General features: G+C 41.0%; 1 protein-coding gene across 1 annotated transcript in view; it reads right to left on the reverse strand.

Moving 5' to 3' along the window:
- The window catches only part of EP300 (E1A binding protein p300), a 64,122-nt gene that overhangs the window by 4,907 nt on the left and 35,168 nt on the right, over positions 1 to 24,047 (reverse strand). Inside the window, exons 11-29 of the mRNA XM_010830248.1 lie at positions 22,748 to 22,825; positions 22,200 to 22,309; positions 20,625 to 20,762; positions 19,419 to 19,856; positions 17,645 to 17,824; positions 17,298 to 17,442; positions 15,316 to 15,434; positions 13,336 to 13,575; positions 12,830 to 12,918; positions 10,941 to 11,021; positions 9,001 to 9,057; positions 8,323 to 8,400; positions 6,529 to 6,596; positions 5,759 to 5,909; positions 5,496 to 5,642; positions 4,779 to 4,892; positions 3,907 to 4,072; positions 2,896 to 3,060; positions 1,423 to 1,584 (exon numbers count right to left, since the gene is read on the reverse strand). Of these exons, the coding sequence (XP_010828550.1) occupies positions 1,423 to 1,584; positions 2,896 to 3,060; positions 3,907 to 4,072; positions 4,779 to 4,892; positions 5,496 to 5,642; positions 5,759 to 5,909; positions 6,529 to 6,596; positions 8,323 to 8,400; positions 9,001 to 9,057; positions 10,941 to 11,021; positions 12,830 to 12,918; positions 13,336 to 13,575; positions 15,316 to 15,434; positions 17,298 to 17,442; positions 17,645 to 17,824; positions 19,419 to 19,856; positions 20,625 to 20,762; positions 22,200 to 22,309; positions 22,748 to 22,825 (2,726 nt within the window). The remainder of the gene's footprint in view (positions 1 to 1,422; positions 1,585 to 2,895; positions 3,061 to 3,906; positions 4,073 to 4,778; positions 4,893 to 5,495; positions 5,643 to 5,758; positions 5,910 to 6,528; positions 6,597 to 8,322; positions 8,401 to 9,000; positions 9,058 to 10,940; positions 11,022 to 12,829; positions 12,919 to 13,335; positions 13,576 to 15,315; positions 15,435 to 17,297; positions 17,443 to 17,644; positions 17,825 to 19,418; positions 19,857 to 20,624; positions 20,763 to 22,199; positions 22,310 to 22,747; positions 22,826 to 24,047) is intronic.

Consider the following 24,047-nt stretch of genomic DNA (forward strand, 5'->3'; position numbering starts at 1 on the left):
ATCAAGAACTTGTAACTGCTGTATTGCCCACTATATCCTGTCAGTTTTTTTGAGGCTGAAAATCTGTGCAAACTGGCAGTAATATTTGTTATATATCTGGGCAGCAATGTTGGCACAGAACAAGAGTCTAGGAAAAGAACACAGTGACTTTCTCGGTGGCCCACTGGTAAACACTGCACTCCACTGCAGGGCATGGGTTCAGCCCCGGGTGAGAGCGGGAGACGGGACGTGGGACTAAGACTGCGTGTGCCAGAAAACAACACAGGACAAGAGCATCCACACTGAGTAAAGACGCATCAAAGCCAGAGTTAAAAGCTCAAGGGGGGATCTGTGATACTGGGTTTGCTACTGCGGCTCAAAGCAAGCATTCATAGAGTGAGGAGGAGTGTTGTGAAAATGCGATCACACACAGGGAAGTACTGTATCTAAGTGGGGGCAGATCAAACCACCTGGTGACTCCCTAGGAAACCTTCACTATGGCCAACCTCCAATAACAGCCATCGTGACTGACTCTGCTGAATGTCACCCTAGAGCTAAAACAACACCTAAATTTAATAAAATGATTACAATTAGATTCTAACTCCTAACAGGAGACTACTACCCACAAATTCTTCAGATGATATATCTACAACTGAAGTCATACCGACTACAACATACTCTAAGGGCCTTTCCTAATCGCTGTTATTTCAGAGTTCCACACCTAAAGTCAAACCATCAGTTCCCTCTCCACATTAATAGCCTCTTCCTGTAAGAACCTGATGTCTGAACATGGAGATAAACAGATGTTTAAACAAAGCAACATCTTCAACACGCCTCATCTTACCAACAATAATGTCGAAGGGGAAAAAAACCCAACATACTCAGTTATATTCCCAAACAACAAATAACCAATATAAATATTCAAATAATTCAAAGTTTTAACTTTGCTGTGAAGGCATTCACAAATGCATATATCAAAGTTTAACTTTTCTTCAATTCTCTCCATTTGCCAATTCCCTTTCAGTTAGGCAAAACATTCATTCGTTTTGCCAAAGTTCCATTACAAACTTGAATGGCCAAATAGAGTTCTAAGGGGCTTTGGTCTAAAGCAAGACCACAAAGATACCCAAAAAATATCCAACAAGCCGATCTTCTGAACAATGGACAGAAACACAAACATAAAACGGTTACAAACAATAGGGTCAGACAAACTATGCTTACACTTTTCCCAACACCATATAGCTTTGTAACAGCTACAAATCCAAGTAAGACACCTTACCATTTCCTGTTCTCACCGCCCTCTCTTTGCTTTCTTCTCCCTCAAATGATTTCCTTCCTTCTGAGTTTCATATGATCTGGTGCTCACATCATAGATACCAACTACGGTGGGCAGTTCTGGAGGACCCTGGCCTTGGTTTTCCTGCTCTTCGGCTGTCCCCTTACCTCTTTGTGCTTCTCCATGGTGGCATACAATTTCTGTGAGAGGTCGTTGGATACGTTAGGCATGCCTGGCTTCTTCTTATTGCCACGACTCAGGCTGCTCTTGTTTTTGCTAGTTTTCTTGTTGTTTTTCTTTTTAGCATTTTTGCTGTCTCCCTTTGTCACCTGCAGGTTACCATAAGAGAACAAGAAAATGTTAATAACTCTTTGTTAACAGACTGTTTAGAAGTTTGGAACAGTTATTTGTTAATAACTGTTAAGAACAAGTTTCTAATGGAGGAACAGATCATAACCTTCTAACAGCTGCTTTCTCTTCATTGCTCCTCTCTTTTTAAAGCTGTTGTTTACAGTAAACTAAGGTTTACTAATGTTTTTGCATTAATTTTCTCTCACTGAAAAATCTCTCTTCTATCTTTTCATTAGGCAACAGCAGCCTTAGCTCCTTGGCCAGCGGAAGCTGCGGACCAGGAGACACGTCAGGTGGAGCCAGGCCATACCAAATCTGAGGATGGAGAGGAGTGAGCAACAGGTAGTGAAGTGTACATGGGAGCAGGGAGCCAAAGGCCCTGGCTCTATTTCCTTCGACTCACTTTCTAAAATTTCATGGACCTACTATTAAAAAAAAAAAGAAAACCCTTGAAAAACATTCAATCGAGGAATCTAAACTGCAGGCTGTAAAGAGTTCTTAGACTAAGGGTGACTTCAGTAGTTCAGGCTCAGCAAGGGCAACCGAAACATACTGCAGGGAAATAAATGACAAGGAAAAACTCCTCAGGTGACCTGCTATAAGGCAACTTCTGTTGGGGGGACTGGTAAACTCTGGCCCAGATCTGTTTTTTGTACGGCTAAGAATGATAGTTTTTATATTTAAACGGTTGTTTAAAGAAGAAAAAAAGAATGTGCTGGAGACAATATAAGGCCTGAAACATTCAGACTTTTGCAGAAACAGTTTATCAACCTCGTGTTCTAGACAGGTAATGTTCTGTTCTCCAGGGTTTCCATTACTAGAAATCTAAGATTCCATTTAAAAATGAGCTCTGGTGCAATGGCACCCCACTCCAGTACTCTTGCCTGGAAAATCCCATGGATGGAGGAGCCTGGTAGGCTGCAGTCCATGGGGTCGCTAAGAGTCGGACACGACTGAGCGACTTCACTTTCACTTTTCTGCATTGGAGAAGGAAATGGCAACGCACTCCAGTGTTCTTGCCTGGAGAATCCCAGGGACGGGGGAGCCTGGTAGGCTGCCGTCTATGGGGTCGCACAGAGTCAGACATGACTGAAGTAACTTAGCAGTAGCAGCTGGTGCAAAAAGGGCTTAAAATCTCTAAACTAGAACCATAGTAACTTATCTATACCAATATTCCCCGCCTGCCCAATTTATACAGCTGGAGCTTCAGGGCCCGGTGAAAGCCTCAGCTCACGTCTGGGTCATATGAGCGGAGGCAGAGGCGGAAAAGGGAAACGCAGAGCGCTCACATCTGTGCTCTCGTTGCTGGTGTTCTCCTCCCGCTTCCGCTCCTCCTCCTCCTGTTCCAGTTCCTTAATGCTCTCTTCCAGGACGTTGGGCCAGAAATCACCCTCAAAGTAAGGCAATTCCTTCGCACTTGTCAATCGATCTTCAGTAGCTTGTTTTAAAATGTCCTATGAAAATATCCAAGAACAAATAGCAATGTCTATTTTTTTGGGGGGGAAAAAAGTGTTTATTATATAGCAGCAGAGTCACAGCTAATGGATTCAAGAAATGCAAAGAACCAGATTTGTCTTCTGGAAGACAGCAGGGATTTTGTGCCCAAGCCTGGTGCCTGGGGAGACAGTGTCACCAACAGGGAAAGGTCTGGTCTGAAGTCAGTATTTCTGGCTTCCTCTTTCCTCTACCCTTGAGGACGGGGAGATTATCTGCCTCTATGTAACCAAGTGACAAATGCCTCTGTCGGGAGCAAAGGCAGAGGCAGCAGCGCTCACACCCATGCTCCAGCACTCCTGAGACAGAATGCGGCGTGATGGGGGGCGCGCTGGCCTTGCAAAAATCCTAGAAATATTGGCAGTTTCTACTGAGAAGTATGTTCAGAAAAATCCCAGTTACAGATACTGGAAACCATATAGCTAAGAACGATTTTCTGGGCTGCTTATTAGGACCATACCAGTTCATGGAGAAGGAAATGGCAACCACTCCAGATTCTTGCCTGGAGAATCCCAGGGACAGGGGAGCCTGGTGGGCTGCCATCTATGGGGTCGAATAGAGTCGGACACAACTGAAGCGACTTAGCAGCAGCAGCAGCTCATGTTTTCCCTCCCCATAAGTAAAAACAGGTAAAAAATTTAACAGTTGAAGTTTCTTATTATGAGACATCTTACAGTCACAAATGGTTGTTTTAAATTACATGGAAGAATGAGAAGAAACACAAGATTTTTGTTAAGGTAGTAAAACAAGCCGAATACAGAGCAGCAGGACTAGTCGAGCAACGGTGCTGCCATCCCTGTCCTGACCTTATAATCATGGACGATTCGCTCGGACACAGCTTTGTCGAGCATCTTTTTGTACCACTCCTGCAGTCGCTTGGGCTTGGGTATCTTCTGGTCAGGGGGGTGGCAATGGAAGATGTAGTCGTCTCCTTCACTTGGCGGACACGCCCAAATATGCCCTGTTGTGTATCTAACAACACAAACAGAAGGAATATTGAAGAGAAAGATCATCCATTCTAGAAAGAAAGCTACACTTTAAACCACAAAGAGGAATCAGTACAGAAACTAACGATTCTCCAAGATAACATGAAGTGTGTGATCTACGCCAGAACTAGGCATAACCCTGGATCAAAAAAATCCCCAATTTCCATTTAAAGATCAAACAAAAGCTACAATGCAAAGGAAAGTCAATCCATGTCAGCAAGAGAGTTAAATGAAATGCAAACCATCAGGAGGAATAACCTGCAAGGTGAGGTGCTAAACATTCTCAAGCATATATATACCTTGAAGGTAAGGAACCACTACGAAGGAGTTTTGTTATCTTCAGACCTTAGTGTGATTTTGGTTTTGATACTTAGAGGTGTGAAAGGACCAAGTGCAGTTTAAAGTTCTGGCTCTTCAAATCAAACTGTATCAAACGGCTTAATTGAACAAAATAAAGTAATTTGGGGTGGGTGCAACTAGCATCACAATACCCATTTCTTTCCCATGGCAAAGCCAACAATTTCAAAGGGTCTCTAAATTATAGTTCTGCCAGATGAAAACCAAAGTAGAGGAGAAAAAACCAAAGTTACATATTTGCATGTAACTCACCAAAATACCACAGTGGTGATCAGTTTAAAACTAATCAGCTTAAACAAGTTGTTTTTAAAACTAGCATTTGTTTTTATGCTTACCCTAATTTCTTGACATATTCCAAATATCCAATTAGGATTTCATGATAGACCGCAGTCCTCAAGCATTTAGGACGGAAGAAGTGAACACTATCGAGGTATGATATGTATACTCTCCTGTATCAGATGAGAAAGAAGCCAGGTCAAGTTGCATAATGAGTTTCTGACGATGTGGCTAAAGACATCTCTCTTCTCTGTGCCCTTGGCTCGCCTTGTCATTTTTAATGTTTATCACACAATATTACAGTTATTTAGGTAAATGACTAGATCATGAGCTCATCAGGGAGTTTTGTGGGTCTGTGGCCCTATTACCATCTCAGCACCTAGAGGGCCTGAGATACAGCATAATTAGTCACTACTGAGCAGTCCAAATACATTCTGGCAGACTCTTATTCTGGCCTTTATACTATGTGGAGAATTCTACACCATATTCTACTTCATTTGTAGTAGAATCTCAAGAAGGTACTAGACACAACCTAGATTTAAGTGCATTTTCTGAAAAGTCATATTTTAGGCTGCCATTCTATCTCTTTCCCTGTTGTTATGAGTATGAAAGAGCAGTATTTTCCATTTGTTTTATTTCACTTCTGCACTACACACTTGAGAACTTGCATCTCCAAAAGCAGCACATCAAACATTTTCTTATCCACTATGCTTGTTCACCTTATTGTAATTTCAAACTTCCACACAAATTACAAAGTAACCACAGGAAAGTCCTACCTCTGGTTGGGCGGAGGGCAGTCAGAGCCATACTCTTGAACGTGCATACCAAAGAAGCACAAGTCAACACCATCGATCTCTTCGAAGGCAAAGAGCGCTTTGGTTCGATATGGAAAGGATTCTGCCATCTCTCCACTATCTACAAATCTATACAATTCATAGTGGAGGGAAGAAGTACAACATTTCATTCAGATTAGAATCATCAACAGTAACTATGTGTGAGCAATTGTGGATCCACAGAGAAGGGGGAAATAACTAGATACCTTGCTTTCATGCCTGGTTTGACTTCCACAGTTTTGTCAGAAGCATGAACTACTCGAACAGTGACCTCTCCTGACTCAGGGTGATTTTGTCGCCTCAGAAACTCATTCACACGATTCTCCAGAAATGTCCCAAGCCTGGTAGATGGCAGTCCTAGGAATTTACAAGTTGCAAGTTCAGGAGAAACCAAGGTGCACATTTATTACTATCAGTCAAATTTCAATACCATATCTCATTTCTGCCTTTTCAATACTAGCAAGATTATCACTGACTCAATGGCCATCAATTTGAGCAAACTCTGGGAGACAGTGGAGTACAGGGGAGCCTGGCGTGCTGCAGTTCAAGGGGTTGCAAAGAGATGGACTCAACAACAACACCACCGAACAGCAAAAAACTGCACAGGCATCTATCTCCAGAACTAAAACTACTGCCACCCCCAGCCAACTGAAAAGATCACACAGGACTAAATGCAGACCCTACACAAAACTGAGGGAATCACTCACGGGATGGCAATTCTGGCCTCTATCAGGAAATGTGTTGGAACAAGAAAAATACATCTGCTCTTTTTCACACATTATTAGGTGTAAGTAACTTCACACCAAAAAGGATACTACAGTTCAACTTCAAGTACATCATGGAAAACTTATTTGTTGTTTAGTTTGGTTAAATATCTAAAATAATGTTGAAACAAAATAATTCATTATGGATGTTAATTTTTAACTATGTTTCAAGCAAAGTTTTCCCAAAATTTACGTGTAAGAAAGGAACTTACTTTTAGCAGAAAACTTATTTTCTTTTCTAGTTCGTGCAGTCTTCTTTAAACAACCATCACAGACAAATCTAAAATGTAAACCAAGACTTTGTTTAAACAACTTAGAGAAGCATTTCAAATAACGCACTCTACAGAATCTATCTTATGTATGCATAAAGTTGAAAATAAAAAAACAACCTGGGAGAAATACAACCAATATACAAAGAGCTTTCAGAAAACATTAAGAGAAAAAAGATAAATAGGTAGAAGATATGAAGAGCGTATAAACTAGCTTACATGTGCAAAGATGGTGAAGATCACAGATTAAAGCAGAAATTTTTGTTTTTTGGCCAATCACATTAGCAAAAGTGTATATGTTACAGGTGGGAATATAAAAAGGGACATTTTGAAAGCAGCATGAATAGATTTTATATGTACATTCTCTTTGTTCCTGAAATTACATAAGGATGTGTGCATAAGTAGAATTTTCAGAAAAACGACACCACAAAAGTACTCGTCAACCAGCTGGCTGACCTTCAGTTGCAAGGATCACTGCAAGTCTCGTGATCCTCACATCCTCTGTAATTAAGGAGAGAAACCTATCTAAAGACAAGCCTTTAGAAATCTACTACTATTTTCCTTAGTTTTTTTTTTTTTCTGAAAATTTTGTTATTTAGCTTCCTTTTCCCCCATAAACTCTAAACTAGCATCAGGTTAGTCCAGGAAAAAAGCAGAGGAGAGAGTAGAGCTCCCATCTTGATGAGAGTCACTTAATGCACAGACATCCCCTCCCCAACCCTTCCCTTGAAGGGAGCTGGGAGCAGCCTCATTCCTGGAGAGCGAGAGGCAGCCGTGGCAGTAAACACTTGGCAGTGTCACAGTGGACAAAAATCCACGTATTTCCGTGAGAGGCACTGATGATAGGCAGCCTGGGGAGATACGTGGAGAATACTCAAGAAACAAAACAAGAGGCCCAAGTGTATCTAGCTCACTGAAGTCTGTATCTCATCATTTTCATGCATCTCTGCCTTGCAGGGGGGAACACCCATGTTACCTGTTATCCAACTGCCCAAAACACTTTAAATAATCCAGACTAACCAGGGCCACCATTCAGTATACAATCTCACTTTAATGTTCTCTCGGAGGCAGAAACAAAGTCGTCGTTTTGGCGTTCTCCATTATTGACATCATCTAGTCTGTCTACTGCAATATTAGCAACATTCAAAATCTGTCAAGTTTAGTTGACACAACTAACACTTTAAGGGCTTTCCTGTGGCTCAGTCAGGAAAGTCTACCTGCAATGTGGGAGAGTTGTGCTCTGTCCCTGGGTTGGGAAGATATCCTGGAGAAGCAAACAGCAACCCACTCCAGTATCCTTGCCTGGAAAATCCCATGGACACGGGAGCCTAGTGGGCTACAGTCCATGGGGTCACAGAGAGCTGGACGTGAGCGAGTAACCAACACTTAGTTGTGTCTAACACTTCCTTTCTAGTTTCTAGGTGCTACAGATTTCTGTTACCTCTACTGATGAATCCTCTATGTTTACTTTTGATGCGCAGTGACCACCAAAGAATTTAGAAACTGTGAACCAGCAGAGAGAAATGTTTATACATGGACTAACCGATGCAATAAGACAAGGACTGTTCTGGATTCCAGGTTCATTACTGTTTCAAAACTGAATTTTAATGACCTTTTCCCAATCCAGAGAATAATTCTAAGAGGAATTAATTTTGACGATAAAATACAATCATTGCAAAGATGACAAAAACTTGCTAAAGTTCGCAACAAAGTCTGGGGAAAATACTGATGCCTCACCCCGATGGCCAGATGATCTCGTGATGGAGGACACAGATCTGATGCATCTTTCTCCCACACTCTGTACACTCAACAAACCTGCAAAGGCAAAACGTCGAGTTAAATCCAAAACTTGAACCAAATGAAAACTGCCGGTATTTCTCGTTTTCTGACAATTCAAAAGATGGCCAAGATCATGTCCAAAGAATTGAAGTAATAGTGTTTTTAAAAGCTCTTTAGTGTAACAGAGCGAATCTCAAACACAGTTAAATTCAGTCATTTTATGGAGTAAAAAGTGATAGAAAAAATGACTGCTGCTTAAACCTCCGAGTCTGACACCATCCTGTCCATTCCAGGAATGTCTAGTACCAGTACATCTCTGTACCTCTGAAAGGTGTCACAATAAAGGAGGCGATTACGAAACGGTTGGAACACACAGAGGACAAAGTTGGAATAACGGCACTGAGCAGAGGTAGCCTGGTGCTTCACATGAGCCTCGAAAGCACCAAAACACTAGGGAGGGTTAATGAAATGCAAATGTAAACCATAACCTCAATTTTTTACATTTCTACCTTTCCTGCTAGATGTAGGTTACAGATTTAGCCCAAGAATAATAGCATCACCACACTGGCTGCACAAACCAAGAGAATGACAGGAAGAAGGACAATGAAAGTGTACTACTCAAGGGGAACTACTTACAGTTCAGGATCCAGAGTGTCATTTTTTCTCTTTGAAAATTGTTCTTTATTTATTGTACTAAGGAAAGAAAAGGATACAATAAGAAAAAGCAACACAAGAAGATTAGCAAGTTGACTATTGTTCTAATAACCAAATGACAAAAACCCCACCCTGTAAGGAGATTATTTAAATCTAAGACTATATCAAGGATACAAGTAGTACATTCTAAGCTCCCACAAAACACACGTTTACATGCCTATGTTTTGGGAAATGACTTTACAGTAAATCTGTTCCCACTAACAGGACAACCCAGTAAGACCTAAAAATGAATTTGTACTTTTTTCTTTTCCTTTTAAAATCTTGCCTACTACTCTTAGTGTTATGTATTTATACCTTTGAATAGTTTAATGTTTCTAGACAGCTCAGTCTAGCAGTATGAAAGACAGTGCGTATAGAGGGAGCTAAACCACTATTGGAAAAAAAAAAAGGCATTTTTTAGGACAGTCCAATCAAGCAACTTTTTATATTAATAAAAAATTTCAGCATTAAGAATACATAGTTCAGGTTACTGATGGGATTAGTCAAAAAAAAGAAAAAAAAAAAAAGGGTTCATTAAAAATTTTTCACATGGCCTCCTACCCTGAAACCTAGCCTACTCTCTGCTCATAGTCTCACAAACACAGGAGGCCACCTACAACAAACTTAAAAAAATTTTAAAGTTTTTAAAGTTAGGGACCTAACTTTGACTACTGTGATTCTTCCTCATAAAAATGAAGCGATTTCCCCATTGAAACTGTTTTCTCCTAGTTACAGACTCCAGATTCATCGCCACGTGCCCTAAGATATTGCTACCCAAAGTGAGTTTGGAAGACTATCAGCCTGGATGGACCTGGGAACTTGTCAGTAACGCACACTCTCAGGCTCACTGCCAACTGCAGAACTGGAAGAGGGGTTCCTACACACTTCAAAGTCAGAGACCTGCTGTCCTAAGGTACAAAACTTGTGGTAAGGATGCCTCCCTTTTTTGCATCAGGGAAACCTACCTAGACCTGACTTCCCTGGTTAGCCAAGAGTTAGAAAATCTCAAGGCTCAAGGGGACCCAAACCAGTACCAGACCCCACCATTTTATATGTCAGTGGTGACTGAAGGAAAAGTACAACTTCAAAATCCAATTTGAAGACACCAAGTTTTTCTCAGAAGCCCTGTTTTTACTAGTAACATAACAATTCTGAATTGCTATGGGAAATATTCTGAATTGCTTGTGTATTGTAGGTTAAATCAGAAGAGAAGCTGAAGAATATTTAAAGGACACCAAATAGTTCTTTCTTCCTAAAACAGTTAAAATTTGACGGTTTGAATCTTAAGAGATTAGAGGCAGTTTAGGCAATGTTTAAAAAATTTTTTTGGCATTTACCGAACCACAAGAGCTTGTGGATTGCAGAAGTCCAACCAAGTCTCTTTAAAATAAGTCATTCTCACAACCTCCTAAATCCCTAATGATATTATGATACACATGATTCTAAGGATTTTGGTATTATTAACCTTTATGAGAAGGCTGTATGGTGGTTATTTGTTCAATTCTCCTCAAACTCAAAACAATTAATGATGAAGTTACCTTGCACTCCACACTTGCACTTTTTGGGAGAAGCTATTTCCTTGTAGAAGGAATCTATGACCATCCAGTACTGCTGTACCCCCCTAAATCAGTACCGAGAGAACTTATGCTGTGATCAAAATGTTCTCCATCTATGCTGACCAATATGGCAGTCACGAGCCACAAACGTCTACTGAGCAACCGAAATTAGACATTTTAAATCTTATTTATTTTAATTTCCATTTAAATAGCTACCTGTGGCTATACCATCCTGGACAACAAAATCCAAGACCACTTAGAAGCCTGAGCACGATCATCTGACAACAAACTGAAAAGACAGTACTTTCTAAAATAATAGTTACTTACGTTTGAGGTTGGGAAGGGTCATCCCCCAAAGAAACGCTCTCCCCTTGGATTTCATTGAAACACTTCTCACAGAAATGATACCTGTCGGCAAGAAGGCCATACTGGGGTGAACTGTTCCGTTCACACAACACAGCCCAAGCCAAGCAACGAAGCCACCAATCACAGCAGGCCAAGGAGGGGGACGGGAGCAGAGAGCAGGTCATCAACGGCGACAAGAACATTCAATGATGCAGATTTATGGGCACCACAGTTTGGGTTTTGGTTTTTGCAATCAAAGCCAAGTGCAGACAACGACAAGCATGAGGAGAAAAAAAAAAAACACAAAACAAACGAAGAAATGAGGGATTGCAGGGCAACAAAAAACATAAAAGCAAGACAAGACAACACAAAGCAGAAAGCCAAGGCAAAGCACAGATTAGCATTAAATATCTCAATGGGATCACAAGTAGCAAATGATTACAGCAAATAAACAAGCCTCACACAGACCTATACCCTTTCATTTGAGTAATTAATGCTACTTGATACAAATAATCAAAGACAGGATAAACAAAAATCCACTATGAACACAGTACTAGGAAATAATCATCTAAAAACAATTTTGGTCTGAAAAAAACAAAAAACACCAATTTCTCTTTGATCCCAAGGAAACCACAGTGTACAATAAAAAGTCTGCACAAGCAGTTAAATACTGATTGTAGCCACCTAGTTTGAGAGGGAAATGAAAGGCAGTGGTATGTGCAGACACGTGATTACATATTCCTTGGTACAAAGACTGCAAGCGCTGTAGACTGGTGTTTAAAATCCAAAAATGGTATATAAACGCCAAGATGATAGCATGAGACTATAGCATGCCAGCTGTCACTTGCTTTTTTTGAATATAAGGTGCTAATAACAACTTGAGACCCATTTTTTCCTAGGTTTTCATGAATAAAAAACTGTGGATTCTTACCACTACAAAGCATTAGGAGAACACACCTAACTTTTTGTAAATAAAACAAAAAGTTTAAGTGACTTTTTCAAAGCTAGAAATACAGCTGTAGTGCACAAGTTCAGCAAAAAGCCATCACCATGGGGCTGCTTTATCAAAGTACTGACTGTCCAGCCATGCTCTTACACTGTCTTAGAGCCCCAAGTCAACACCCCATGCCAGGTACACTGCTGACTGATTTCACAAAATAAAGAGACAAATCATGATTAATGAATGCAGTCTGTGTGACTACAGTCCTTACTTTAGCAGGAGAAAAGGCCGAAGTGTCTAACTTGTTAAAAGCACACCATCCACGGTCATGTGCATCTTGTAAGGAACAGGCCGGTACCGAGCTGTTTTTGGAGGTGCTCCTTTTGATGTACTTAATAGAGAAAAAAGCAAGTACCCTGGGATCCTCTGATTTTATATGCTCCAAGAAAAACTGAGGAATCCATTGCACACAAAAAGGGAATTATTTCCTAAAAGATACAGCTGGCTAACAAATTTCTGGTTAAAAGTTTTCTGGGTAGATTTGGGAATTTCACGGAGAGATAGACCAATTAGTTTGACAATTTTCTGTTTTGCCAGAGGCTGTGGTAAGCTATAAAAAGACAGTGGGAAAAGAATGTGGAGCCTGGGACATAATCCCATGAATGCTACCAACTCATAAAGTTGCTTGACTTCTTCATGCCTTGGGTTACTGGCTTATAAAAATACGGGCCCAGACAACTGACCCAAGGCTCCTTTCTACTAGAAAATCATGCAATTTTGCAACGGCAGAATGCAAAGATCAGAACTTGTGCTGTACAGCTGTGTTCAAGCAAGCCACACACAAACCATGACTGTATGTGTGCTGGTCCATCCGCATGCACTCCCTGGACACGCGGACACTGTGACCTTGGTCCACACAGGTCAAGCTTACCTGTTCTGATAACTGTAGTAAGTGGCATCACGAGGGATTGTGCATAACTGTTTGCCATAGCAACAGAGTGTCTGTGGAGAGAACTCCAACTGCAAGAGAAAGCATTTGGTGAATATGGTTTGAAGGGCAAGCTAAAATATTTACACTGGCAAATCAGAAAGAGAACTTAAGCCTTAGTCCTCATTATGTCTCTCACGACAGGCAATTTCAGATTCCAAGACAGTTCACCGAACTAAAACTACTCCAGTTTACTACTGTATTATTCCACCACTCTGAGGTAAGCTTAATAGCTGTTACTTCTCCACCAGTTGCCAAACAACTGAAGAGGGCACAAACAGCTCAGTGTGAATTGGCACGCACAGGGGAACTAGCACATGCCAGGCACAGTGCCCCGCAGGCAAAAATGACCAAGTCCCTAACTCAAGATGAACTTAAAACCTGATGATCCAAGGATTCTAACTGGTCAAGTTCTCACTGTAATTCTTATCTGTGCAAAAATTTCCTACCTTTCTGCCACAACAGTATCCAAGGCTTTGCATGACAGGGTCAATTTCTTGTTCGAAGACCTCAGACAGCTTGGAGCAGTATTTGTACACCCGTGATGTTTTCCGATTATATAACCAAGCATTGTTGAACATGAGCCAAATGTCATCCACATACTGCCAGGGCTCCTGATACTGTCCAGTGTCTAACTTCCTCTTGATGGTAGAAAGATCCATAGGGCTCTTCACAATATCAAAGTAATCCTAGAAGGACAAGTGACACCAAACAACATTACCAAAAACCTCAGTATATTCAAGGTCCACAGTATAACCATTTGACATTTTCTAGGCAATGCTGAATCTTTGATGTGTCTGTCCAAATAAATGACTGATGCCCATCACATCTTTATTTATTTAAAATATATTTTTGTTTATTTGGCTGCATCGGGTCTTAGTTGTGGCATGTGGGACCTGTCCTTGCGGCACATAGGCTCCCGAGTTGTATAATGCGGGCTCCAGAGCACTCAAGCCTGGTTGCGCCACAGCATGTGGGATTTCAGTTCCCCAACTGGGGACTGAACCCAAATCCCCTGCATTGCAAGGTTGATTCTTAAGTCACTGGACTACCAGGAAGTCCCCCAACACTTCCTTAAATCATTAGTCTATAGACATACTAAGCAGACAGGGGCAGAGAGAATAACAACTATTCTCGAGCTTCTTATTGTTCAGTTGCTCGGTTGTGTCTGACTCTTTGCGACTCCGTGGATTGCAGTACACCAGGCTCCTCTGTCCTTCACTATCTCCTGGAGTTTGCTCAAACTCATATCCATTGAGTCAGTGATGCTATCTAACCTTCCCATCTTCAGTCGCCCTGTTCTCCTTTTGCCTTCAATCCTAGACTTTCTAGTAGCAAGCTAATGGTCTATCGGAGCAATTCCACATACTTTGTTATAGTATGTGTGTGATCAACTTAAAAACCAAGAAGTCAAAGGCCCTTAGCATTTTAGTACTAGATGGGGCCTACAGATGAAACTAAGATCATCTATAAAAACAGAGGGGACATTTTGATATTTGGCAAAACTAATACAATTACGTAAAGTTTAAAAATAAAATAAAATTAAAAAAAAAAACTTTGCTCTGAAACTTCACAGACCTGTACTCTAAAAAACAAAACAAAACAAAACAAAAAAACAGAGGGGAAAAAAACAAAAGATTCCAACCAATTTTTACCCCTTGAAGCACTCCAATGCCTTATCCAACACCACTTAAAATCCTCAAATGAAACTTGCCAGTAGTCTGGTGTATAAAGGCAACTTTAAAAGCAAAAAAAAAAAGTAAAAGCAGATGAAGCTACTTTGGGTCTATCTTTTCTATCATGAAACTACTGCTGCTCAACTGATAAAAATAAAGCATATGAGCCAGCAGTCCCATTTTTAGATATATACCCAAGAGAAAAAAAAAGACACACACACACAAATTTGTACGTAAACATTCATAGGCATGCTATCTTCAACAGCCAAAAAGTATAAAAAACCCAAGTAACTACTGACTAATGAGTGGGCAGAGAGAACGTATGTATATCCACACAAACACTGGTGGGCCATAAAGAATCAAGTACTGATTGTGCTACAATATAGACAAATTTTGAAAACTTTATGTTAAATGAAAAGAACCCTGTCACAAAGAGCCACATACTACAAGGCTCCATTTGATGAAATGTCCAGAAAAGACAAACCAGAGACTGAGAGCAGACCAACAGCTGGTTGGGAGTAGGGGGACTATGGGCAGGAAGGGAAGTGACTGCTTAGGGACACAGTTTCTTTTTTGGGATGATGAAAAATGATCCAAAACTGACTGTGGTGATAGTCGCACAGTTCTGTTAATACAAAAAACCATAAAATTGTACACTTAAATGGGCAGTTTGTATAATATGTGAATTCCATCTTTAAAAAAAAGCTGTTACCAGATTGTAAGAGAAATGAGAAGTAGCACCCACATACTTACAGGGATTCCTAGAAGCTGAGGGTCCACAGGCTGACGGAAGGGAAGGGATTCCGGATCCTGTCGGTAAAGTGCCTCCAGTGTTGACATCAGTGCCTGTCGTAACTCTTCAGGTTTGAAAACTGAAAAAGAGTATATTAGAAATTAGTTACCAACTAAGAGAAAGAGGAGAAAAAGTTCAAGTCGAAACTATAACATATACCTCAAGGGTCTTGAGGTATACACAAAATTCCCTACGTTGTCCCCATCAAAGATCACTAAGGGTGTTTCTATTTCCTGGTTCAGACAGATCCTTTAAAACACCCTGTCCAGTCATCTTTAAATACCCGTCATGACTCAGTTAAATTTCTTAGTCAGAAACTCACTTAGTCTTGACCAAGTAGCAAGAGAATCCTAAGTGCTCCAAAAATTTATGAAAAGACTTTGTCAGCATATTCCAAATGATACGATAGGCAGGGGATGCTGTCAAGCAAGAAGAGAAAGAAGCCCCCTCTTCACAATATCAGAGTATAACAAGTCAGAAATTAGACCTGGTATTGTCTTATCACCAAAGGAATCAGAACCAATGAAGGCCAAGAGTCCTTCGTTAAAATGTTTGATGTTTTAGAGCTTCAGCAGTAGACATATTTACTGTTTCAATGGCAAATGTTAGTTTTAATTCTTAAAAAAAAAAAAAAACCTAAATTGTTATCACCAGAATGATGTATTCAGTTATCAAATTATGTTCAAATGTGTTCTCAGTATGTTTCCCAAAAGTCAGGAAGATTTGCTGGTGTGCGCCAAATGGAATTAATTTACACTCCATTTAAGAAGCTGGCCATTCAGGGTCCATCACTGTGAGCAGAGACTTATTTCTTCTATTTACAAATTAATTTCATCTTCAAGATGGTATATCTGTCAGTACTTGAGTATTTTTTCACCACGTGGTGGGGGCTGCCATGAAAAATTCAAACAAATAGATGGAAGAAGCTTGTCTCTTAATATATTAATATTTTGCTATGTTCAAAATAAACAGAATTTGAGCAAATTTGTGAGATTAGCTGTTTTAAATATTAATTCCTAATAGTAAGATTGGGTCTGTTGCAGCCTACATCAAAATCACATCTCCATATATAAAACTTTATTTTTATTTATTTTTTAGCAGGATCTTAGTTCCCCAACAAGGGATCGAACTCCATATCTCCTGCAGTGGAAGCAAGGAGTCTTGACAGTGGACCACCAAGAAGTCCCAACAACCTTATTTTTAAATAATTTTTTAGCCCCATCATTTGAAGGTGCATTGTATTCATGGAACACTTTCATATATATCATCTCAGGAGCTAGCAGACCCCCTCTAAGGTAAGTCCTACCACCTGTGACACTGAAGGGGTCACTAGAGCCATAAGAAGTTCTAGTCCTAAACTAGCTAGTAAATTAACTTCCATGGGACCTGTTAAACACTTTCTGCTTAAGCAGACTTGCTTGCCTCATTACCATTCAGTAGCATGGTTCAGAGCAGAGACTCTCAATCAGCCTGCCTGGACTAAGAGAGCTGGGATAAGTTACTGGACCTTGCTGAGCCTCGGTTTTCCCGACTGTGAAACAGGGGTCAGGGACCTCACTCACAGAGGGGCTGTGTGGTTCTCAGACGAGACCAGAAAGCTTGTGGTACAGTGCCTGGTGCACAGCAGTTAACAAAGAAAACAAAGAATATTATTACTGCTGTTATTTCCTGCATTTTGATCCAGACTATTATTTAATAATTTCTGTCCTCTGAAAGAGTTCTGAGAAGTTGTTTGCCACCCAGCGACTGCTGGAAGCAAATACACTTAAAGGAAAGAAAATTCCTTCTCCAACATTAGTAATAATGAAGACCAGGCCCAGGGCGCCAAGCTTAATGAAATCACATGAGAGTTCAATTCCAAGGCCCAAGAAGCCCAATCTCGCTCTACTGAAGTCTTTAGTTTTCCCTCTGCCTCCACGAACCCAGAGACTAAGAAACTTACTCTTCTTCTTTGACTGTCCTGGGGCTGGAGATGACTGGGTCGCTGAAGTACTTGGCTGGTCTTCTTCCTCTTTTGTCTCAGTTTTTAATTCAGTGCCTCTCTCTTCGGTTTCTGTAGGTTCTACTTTACAGTCTTCTGCTTTAGTCTAGAAGGCAAGGTAGGAATTTTTGGTATTCCAAAGTCATGTAACTGAGTAGCAGTACCATCATTATCTTATTTACTCTCCCCTGTGAACGGAGCTCAAGACCCCTTCTCATACGGAAATCAGTAAAATGAGACCTAATTATCAGAGTCCTTTCCTGTAACACGTTCCTAACCCAAAACGGTGGTAACTACCCTCCTCTCACCTCTGGAATATCCTCCGGCTGAGTATCTGCTGGTTCTGGTGCCTCCACTTCCATTTTAGGCTCCATTTTTACTTCCTGTGAAGGCTGCTTCTCAGGAATGGTCTGAGAATTCACTTCCGTGCTACTAGTGGATGGAGGGTTTGATACCTGCCCTTCGATGCTTACAGCTGGCTGGGAAAGCTGGGTAGAAAAGGGCGGGGGAGAGAAAAAAAAAAGTCCGTCTATTACAAAACCAGAGTTTAGGCTATATGACAAGATGGCAGCATAACCACCTATTTCTAAGCTAATGTCATTACACCCATTTATGGTGTTTTGGGGCTAGTAAAAAACTGCCTGCAATGCAGGAAACATATTAGATCCCTGGGTGGGGAAGATGCCCTGGAGGAGGAGGGTATAGCAACCCACTCCAGTATTCTTGCCTGGAGAATCCCTGTGGACAGAGGAGCTGGTGGGCCACAGTTCATAGGGTTGCAGAGAGTCAGACACGGCTGAAGTGATTTAGCACGCATGTACACGCATGGTGCTTTCACTTACTCTACCTAGTTGGCCCCCCTGAAGTAAATGTTGCTTAAGAAAAGGAGACTGAGGACTAACAAATATCGGTTGGCTGGTTGTAGTCATAAGAGTCAACAACTGTTTCTCCAGTACCATTCTGTGACAGTGCCTGGGAGGGAGGTTTCAGAAAGGACTGCCCCAGAGGAGCTCATGTTTATAGAAAAATGGAAAGAAAATAAGAATGACTGATGGGCAATCTTTTAGTTTTAACTCTCCTTAGAAAAAGTTTCATATGTCCAAGTTGGGAGAATATAATAAATACCCACCATGAGCAGCTGTTTTGAGTCATCACATTCTAATGGATAACTAACAATCTCTATTTTTCCTAAGTCTTCCAATAACATACCTCTTAATGGGAAGTCAGTATTTTCAGAATCTGTCCTACACAGAATAAAGATGCCTTTTTGCATCCTGCCTTTTCTTACATATCAGAGGCTAAGATGAACCAGTCACACATGAACAATGTATTAAGAAGTAGCGATGACTCACAGCACTTCTCAGTTTGCCAACAGGACAGAGAACTAAAGTGTTAGTATCAGCGATCATGTAGAAAGTTTGAACAGTGACACGCAGAGTTCTGTTAATAAGGATCAACTGTCAGGTGGACATCTGGATCTCTGCTACACAGGTAACACATCTTTTGCAAGGAGTGTTTCAGGCCCTTATGAAACACCTCATGAATTTTCTAACTTTGGCTAGTACCACAGACATTCATAAATCAGTGATTTTGTTCATTTGCTCTTGAGCACAGCAGTTCAGGCTGTTTGAAAAGACTCTTTAAATATCTGTAAAATTCACGTGTAGTATTAAACGTCTGGTCGCTCTTCTCCCCTTACATGCTTTCAAGCCTCTGAATACAACATGACCGCGGTCAACATAAGATCTAAACAAAATCTTTGAGGTCCTTCTATGTGAGGTATGACAGCAAAAGTCCGTAAACGTAAGAGGTTCCAGTCTGAGGAGGCGACAACGAGAGAAGAAATGACAGAAAACAGACATGGCAGAGGAAATTCCCCCGAGGTCCAGTGATACGGACTCGGCGCTTTCACTGCCAAGGGCCCAGGTTGGATGCCTGCTCAGGGAACTAAGATCCTGCAAGCTCACCACCCCCACCCACCTCCCAGCTTAAAAAAATAAAAAAAAAAAGAAACCGCATTGAAGTAGTGTAAAACTACAGCACAGCTGACATGGTTCTGCTGAAAGCCCAGACTCTGCTTACTGGAGTTGCCGGCTGCGGAGGCAGCAGGGGTGCCGTCGGGGTGGGCACAGAGGCTGCTGTGCTTTGCTGGGACAGAGGCTGCTGCTGCGCCTGGTCGACTGAGGGAGCAGCAGGAAGCGAAGGCTGCACTTGGGGAGGAAGTTGTGTTGGTGGCGGCGTAGGCGTCTGTCTTGGAGGCGGATGGAGAACCTGGGACTGTGGGCCAGGTGGCATGGCTGGAGGCGTAGGAACAGGGGCTGGGATTGCTGTTGCTGGTGGCTGCTGAGCCCCTATGCTAGGGGGAGTGTGGTGAGGGGTGGGGGTGCGACTAGGTACGGGTGAGGGTGAGTTCTGATGCAGAGCTGGTTGAGGGAGAGGGGGACAGTGAATGTGGCTCCCTTGAGACCCAGGAGGCATTATAGGAGAGTTCACAGGACAGGAAGAACTGGACATCTGTGCCTGTTAAAAGGAAAAACAAAACAAGATGCAATTCAGAACACAGTCAAAGAAGTATTTACATAGGCAGGCTATATACATTTAACAGAAATCAGCAATGAATGTCTCCATTTCAAAATGTGTCAAAAACCCGATTACTGGGGGCCTGTCTTTGGAAAATCCAACCAGTACACAGTACTTAGATAGGTAGATGTCTCAGGTGCTGTGGCGGCATGGGACAGGTGAACATGTTGTTTTCTAGCTGTCCAATGCTCTCTTCAGCCAAAGCTCTCTCTTCTGCTTTATAGCACTCAGTAAGATACCATTTTTAAAGAGTTCACGGTTTTAAAAACTGGCTAAAATGGTTTTCTTTAAAATCTAATCTCCTTCTTACTTGGGCTTCCTGGTAGCTCAGTTGGTAAAGAATCCACCTGCAATCCAGGAGACCCAGGTTCAGTCCCTGGGTGGGGAAGATCCCCTGGATAAGGAGATGGCAACCCACTCCAGTATTCTTGCCTGGAAAATCCCAGACAGAGAAACCTGGTGGGATATAGTCCATGGGGTCACAAAGAATTGGACACAACTGAGCAAACAAACCACAGTCACTTTTTTCTTACTTATTAGCAAGGAATACCACTGGTGTATCACAGAGTCATCACTTCATGTTCAGAATACTATGTCCATAACTATTTTTATTAAAAGCTTAATTTTGCTGCCCTTCTCTGTAAAAACCTACATCAAGAGAAGCTTCAAGAATTGCACAAATTTAGAACAACCATCTGTGAGACATACTTGAGACACTGGTGCTTGACCGCCAGACGGAGCCAAAGGCATATTTGTTACATTCATTCCCTGTGTTGAGAATTGAGTCTGAGGAAGAAACTGGCTCTGGCTGGAAGGCTGCTGCATGCGAGGCCCGTAGCCCATAGGCTGTACACACACACACAAAAAACAAAACACAGAGCACCAAGTTGCTTCATTTTAGTTATTCTACTAAGGCTGGAATCACCAATTAATTGCTCTGGCCCTGCTATGGGAGGGTGGGGAAGAACAAGAAGAAAGTGGCACGAGAGCAGCAGACACTCATGCCAAGATAACAGAGAACAGCCTCACTACTTACCCTAAAGCCCACTCTAAAGAAGTTACACACACGCATCTAGACCGAGGTACAGAGGTAACTGTCTTTATACACTGCTTGTTTTATAAGTGAGAAGAGCAAATCAGTTTCATGAGGTTTTTGCTTATGTAGGTATTATTAAAGCACAAGCTGTAAGACTCTAAAATGAGTAATTATGGATACCAAAGGCCCAAAACTTCATAATCTAAGAAAGGCACTTGTCTCAGAGATTAAAATGAAAAATAAAACCCCTCATTAAACACAGCAGACCAGAGGCGAGAGACAACTCCAAAAAGGCCCAGTGACTGATAGTACTAACTCTGAGAGGTAGGGTAAGGGCTGGGGGCCAACATGGAAAGGTGGATGACAGGTTTAGAATCTGTGTAAGGAGGAATGAGGTGCTCAGAGTCCCTCTTCTCCACTCTTGAGAACCAAACAACTGCCCCTCCATCACCCTTGACAGGTTCCTCCCTGGGCAGGCTCTGTGTTTGGGGACGATAGGCATTACAGAAGAGAGAGGACTCTGTCCAAGTGTGCAGACTACTCAACGCTGAGTGAGACTCTAGGCAGTGCTGACTGGGTGCTGTTACAAGCTTTCTAGTACTGTGACTAGATATGAACAGTATTTGGAAGCAAATCTTTCTTTTAGTGTTTATTTTATATGTTATAATCCAGAGAGAGTTCTTAACTGTACAGTATCCTATATACTTTAGACACATGCTTTTCCCAATTAAAGCTGTAAACAGCTTTCATGCCATCATATAAGTTCTGAAATTAACACTTATGAAGCATTCCAATTTACAGATGTACCATAATTTAACCATAATGAATCCCTTAATGTACATTCAGGCTATGGCCATTTTCTAAAACACATTATATAATATACCACCCTTAATATGAATTTTCTTCAAATTATATCCTTTCAGTATCTCAGGAATTATTTCTATAGGATAAATTTCTAAAAACAACAAATATAGGTAAACAGAGGTAAGTGAAAATTAAGAATACTGTCTAATTGTGGTATATGGTTTAGTTTTAATCATTTAATCATGTCTGTGATAAGGGCTAAATACAACAGAATTCTACACAAAACGAAAAACAAAACAAAAAACCCCAAAAAACAACAGCATTAAGAACTAATTGCATATAGTTAGCTGTATAAGCTAGTGTTAGAATTTGTTGTCTCAGAAAAAAGGAACTTCAAAAAGGTCAAGTAAAGGGCAAAAAGATGACCCAGAGGTCAAACTTACCGGGTTAAGTGTTCCAGTTTGAGCTAACTGTACATGGTGCTGAAGAGGAGAGTTTTGCCGGGGTCCAATAGGGGGCTGAGGCATACTTATCTGGCCAAACTGATTCAAACCTGTAATCAGTACAAATACTAAACCTGAACACCATGTGACTGGAGAATAAGAGAGTTCTTCTTTACAATTCTATGTCATTTTATCAGGACAAATAAAGGAACCTGCTTCCAACTGTGAAAGAATCTCTGTTTCATTCCCAACAGCTACAGAAAGGCACTGTTAGTTAATGTATGGTCTCAACCAAATTTGGATGGAATAAACCTCATCTTGGCTAGTTGTTTTTGAATGAATGCGTGATCGTTTGTACCTTTTGCTCCTACACCTGCCAGTCAACCTGCTCTTCACATTTCCCCCCTCCCTGGGCTCCTAATCTAAAAGGCTTTCTGATTTCTCAAGTAGACAATCGTGATACCTGCTGCTGAGTGGCAGCAGCAATCAAGGTGACAATTTTAAGCTTGTAATACACTAGGAATTCTGTTAAAAAACAAAAACCTTACCAGGCTGTGGAGTTACCCGAGGCATCATCTGGTTTGGCACACTGCCGCGGATCATAGATGGATCAGGGAGAGGGCCATCTAGAGCAGAACAGAGAGATGGTTAGAAACGCACCTTTCAGCCAGCTGTTCCCATTTAAATAAGAGTAGTAACTTACAGAATTCAGTCTATCAAAAGAATAAAGGTTTGAACCAGAGAGGAATCTGAAGAAAATGCTTTTGTGCAGTACAAGAAAATACCTCAAAATGGTTTTAGTCCATTTCTATATGAACCAGGGTGCTTTTGCTGTTGACAGGAAATAATGTGAGATCTTATATTTAAAAAGACGAATATAGTATTTAATATGCTGTCATTTGATTAAGCCTGATTATTTCACTGGTAAAAAGAATCTCTCTATAGACAAGAGCCACAGATTTTGTCCAGTGACCGATTTTGATTGTGTACCCCCAATAATGTGTTTTGATGTATACATGTCCACTGTGAACACTGACTTTAAATAATATACATATTATATTGAACTATATATCATGTACCTCTTAAAAACAAAAATAGAAATAATTAAGAATGATTAAAATCTATATGGTCTAAAATCACCTTTTTTATGAAAGGTGGTTCGCTTGGTTCCCCTGGTTTGCTCATTAGTTATGTTTATGGTTAAAAACAAAATTTTGGATTCTTCTACAATTGATTTCTGTGTATGGGATAAGAGAGGGATTTCATTCCATAAACACGCACTTAGGGCTACTCAGTTCCACTAGTATTTGTTCCTGCCTACACTAGAACCATTGTTTGTATTTTAAAATACAGACTACAATTTAATACCTGACAAACTTTAAACTTGGCTCCAATTTCTGAAGAAGTCAAGTAAATTGTAGCACACTCAAATATCTCAAACTTATCCACTTGTCTCTATATCATAGGTACTGCTCTAATTCAAACTATCAGCACTGAAGCAGTATCCTCAACCCAATCTTGACTTTGTTTCCGAACAATTGTTCTACCTACTCAAAAAAAAAACCAAAACAAAAAAACCAACCCAAACCCACACACCTGCAATTTTCCCTTGCTAGTGGGGCCTCCGTGCATGCTGTTCTCTCTGCCAGAAATGCTGTTCTCAATTCTTTTCACCATCATGGTCCAATGAGAAAATGTATCCAGCACACCACAGTTAACACATGAGGCTGCTGAAAGCTCTCCACCTGACTACTTCAAGACCTGTGGGGTGTCAATTTCTCAGCCCACTCACCATCCACCAGTGGCCTAAGAGTTGGTACCTGCTGGCTCAGTTGGCACTGCTTACAG

This window comes from Bison bison, unplaced genomic scaffold, assembly GCF_000754665.1.
Source record: "Bison bison bison isolate TAMUID 2011002044 unplaced genomic scaffold, Bison_UMD1.0 scf7180017858886, whole genome shotgun sequence".
Taxonomy (NCBI): domain Eukaryota; kingdom Metazoa; phylum Chordata; class Mammalia; order Artiodactyla; family Bovidae; genus Bison; species Bison bison.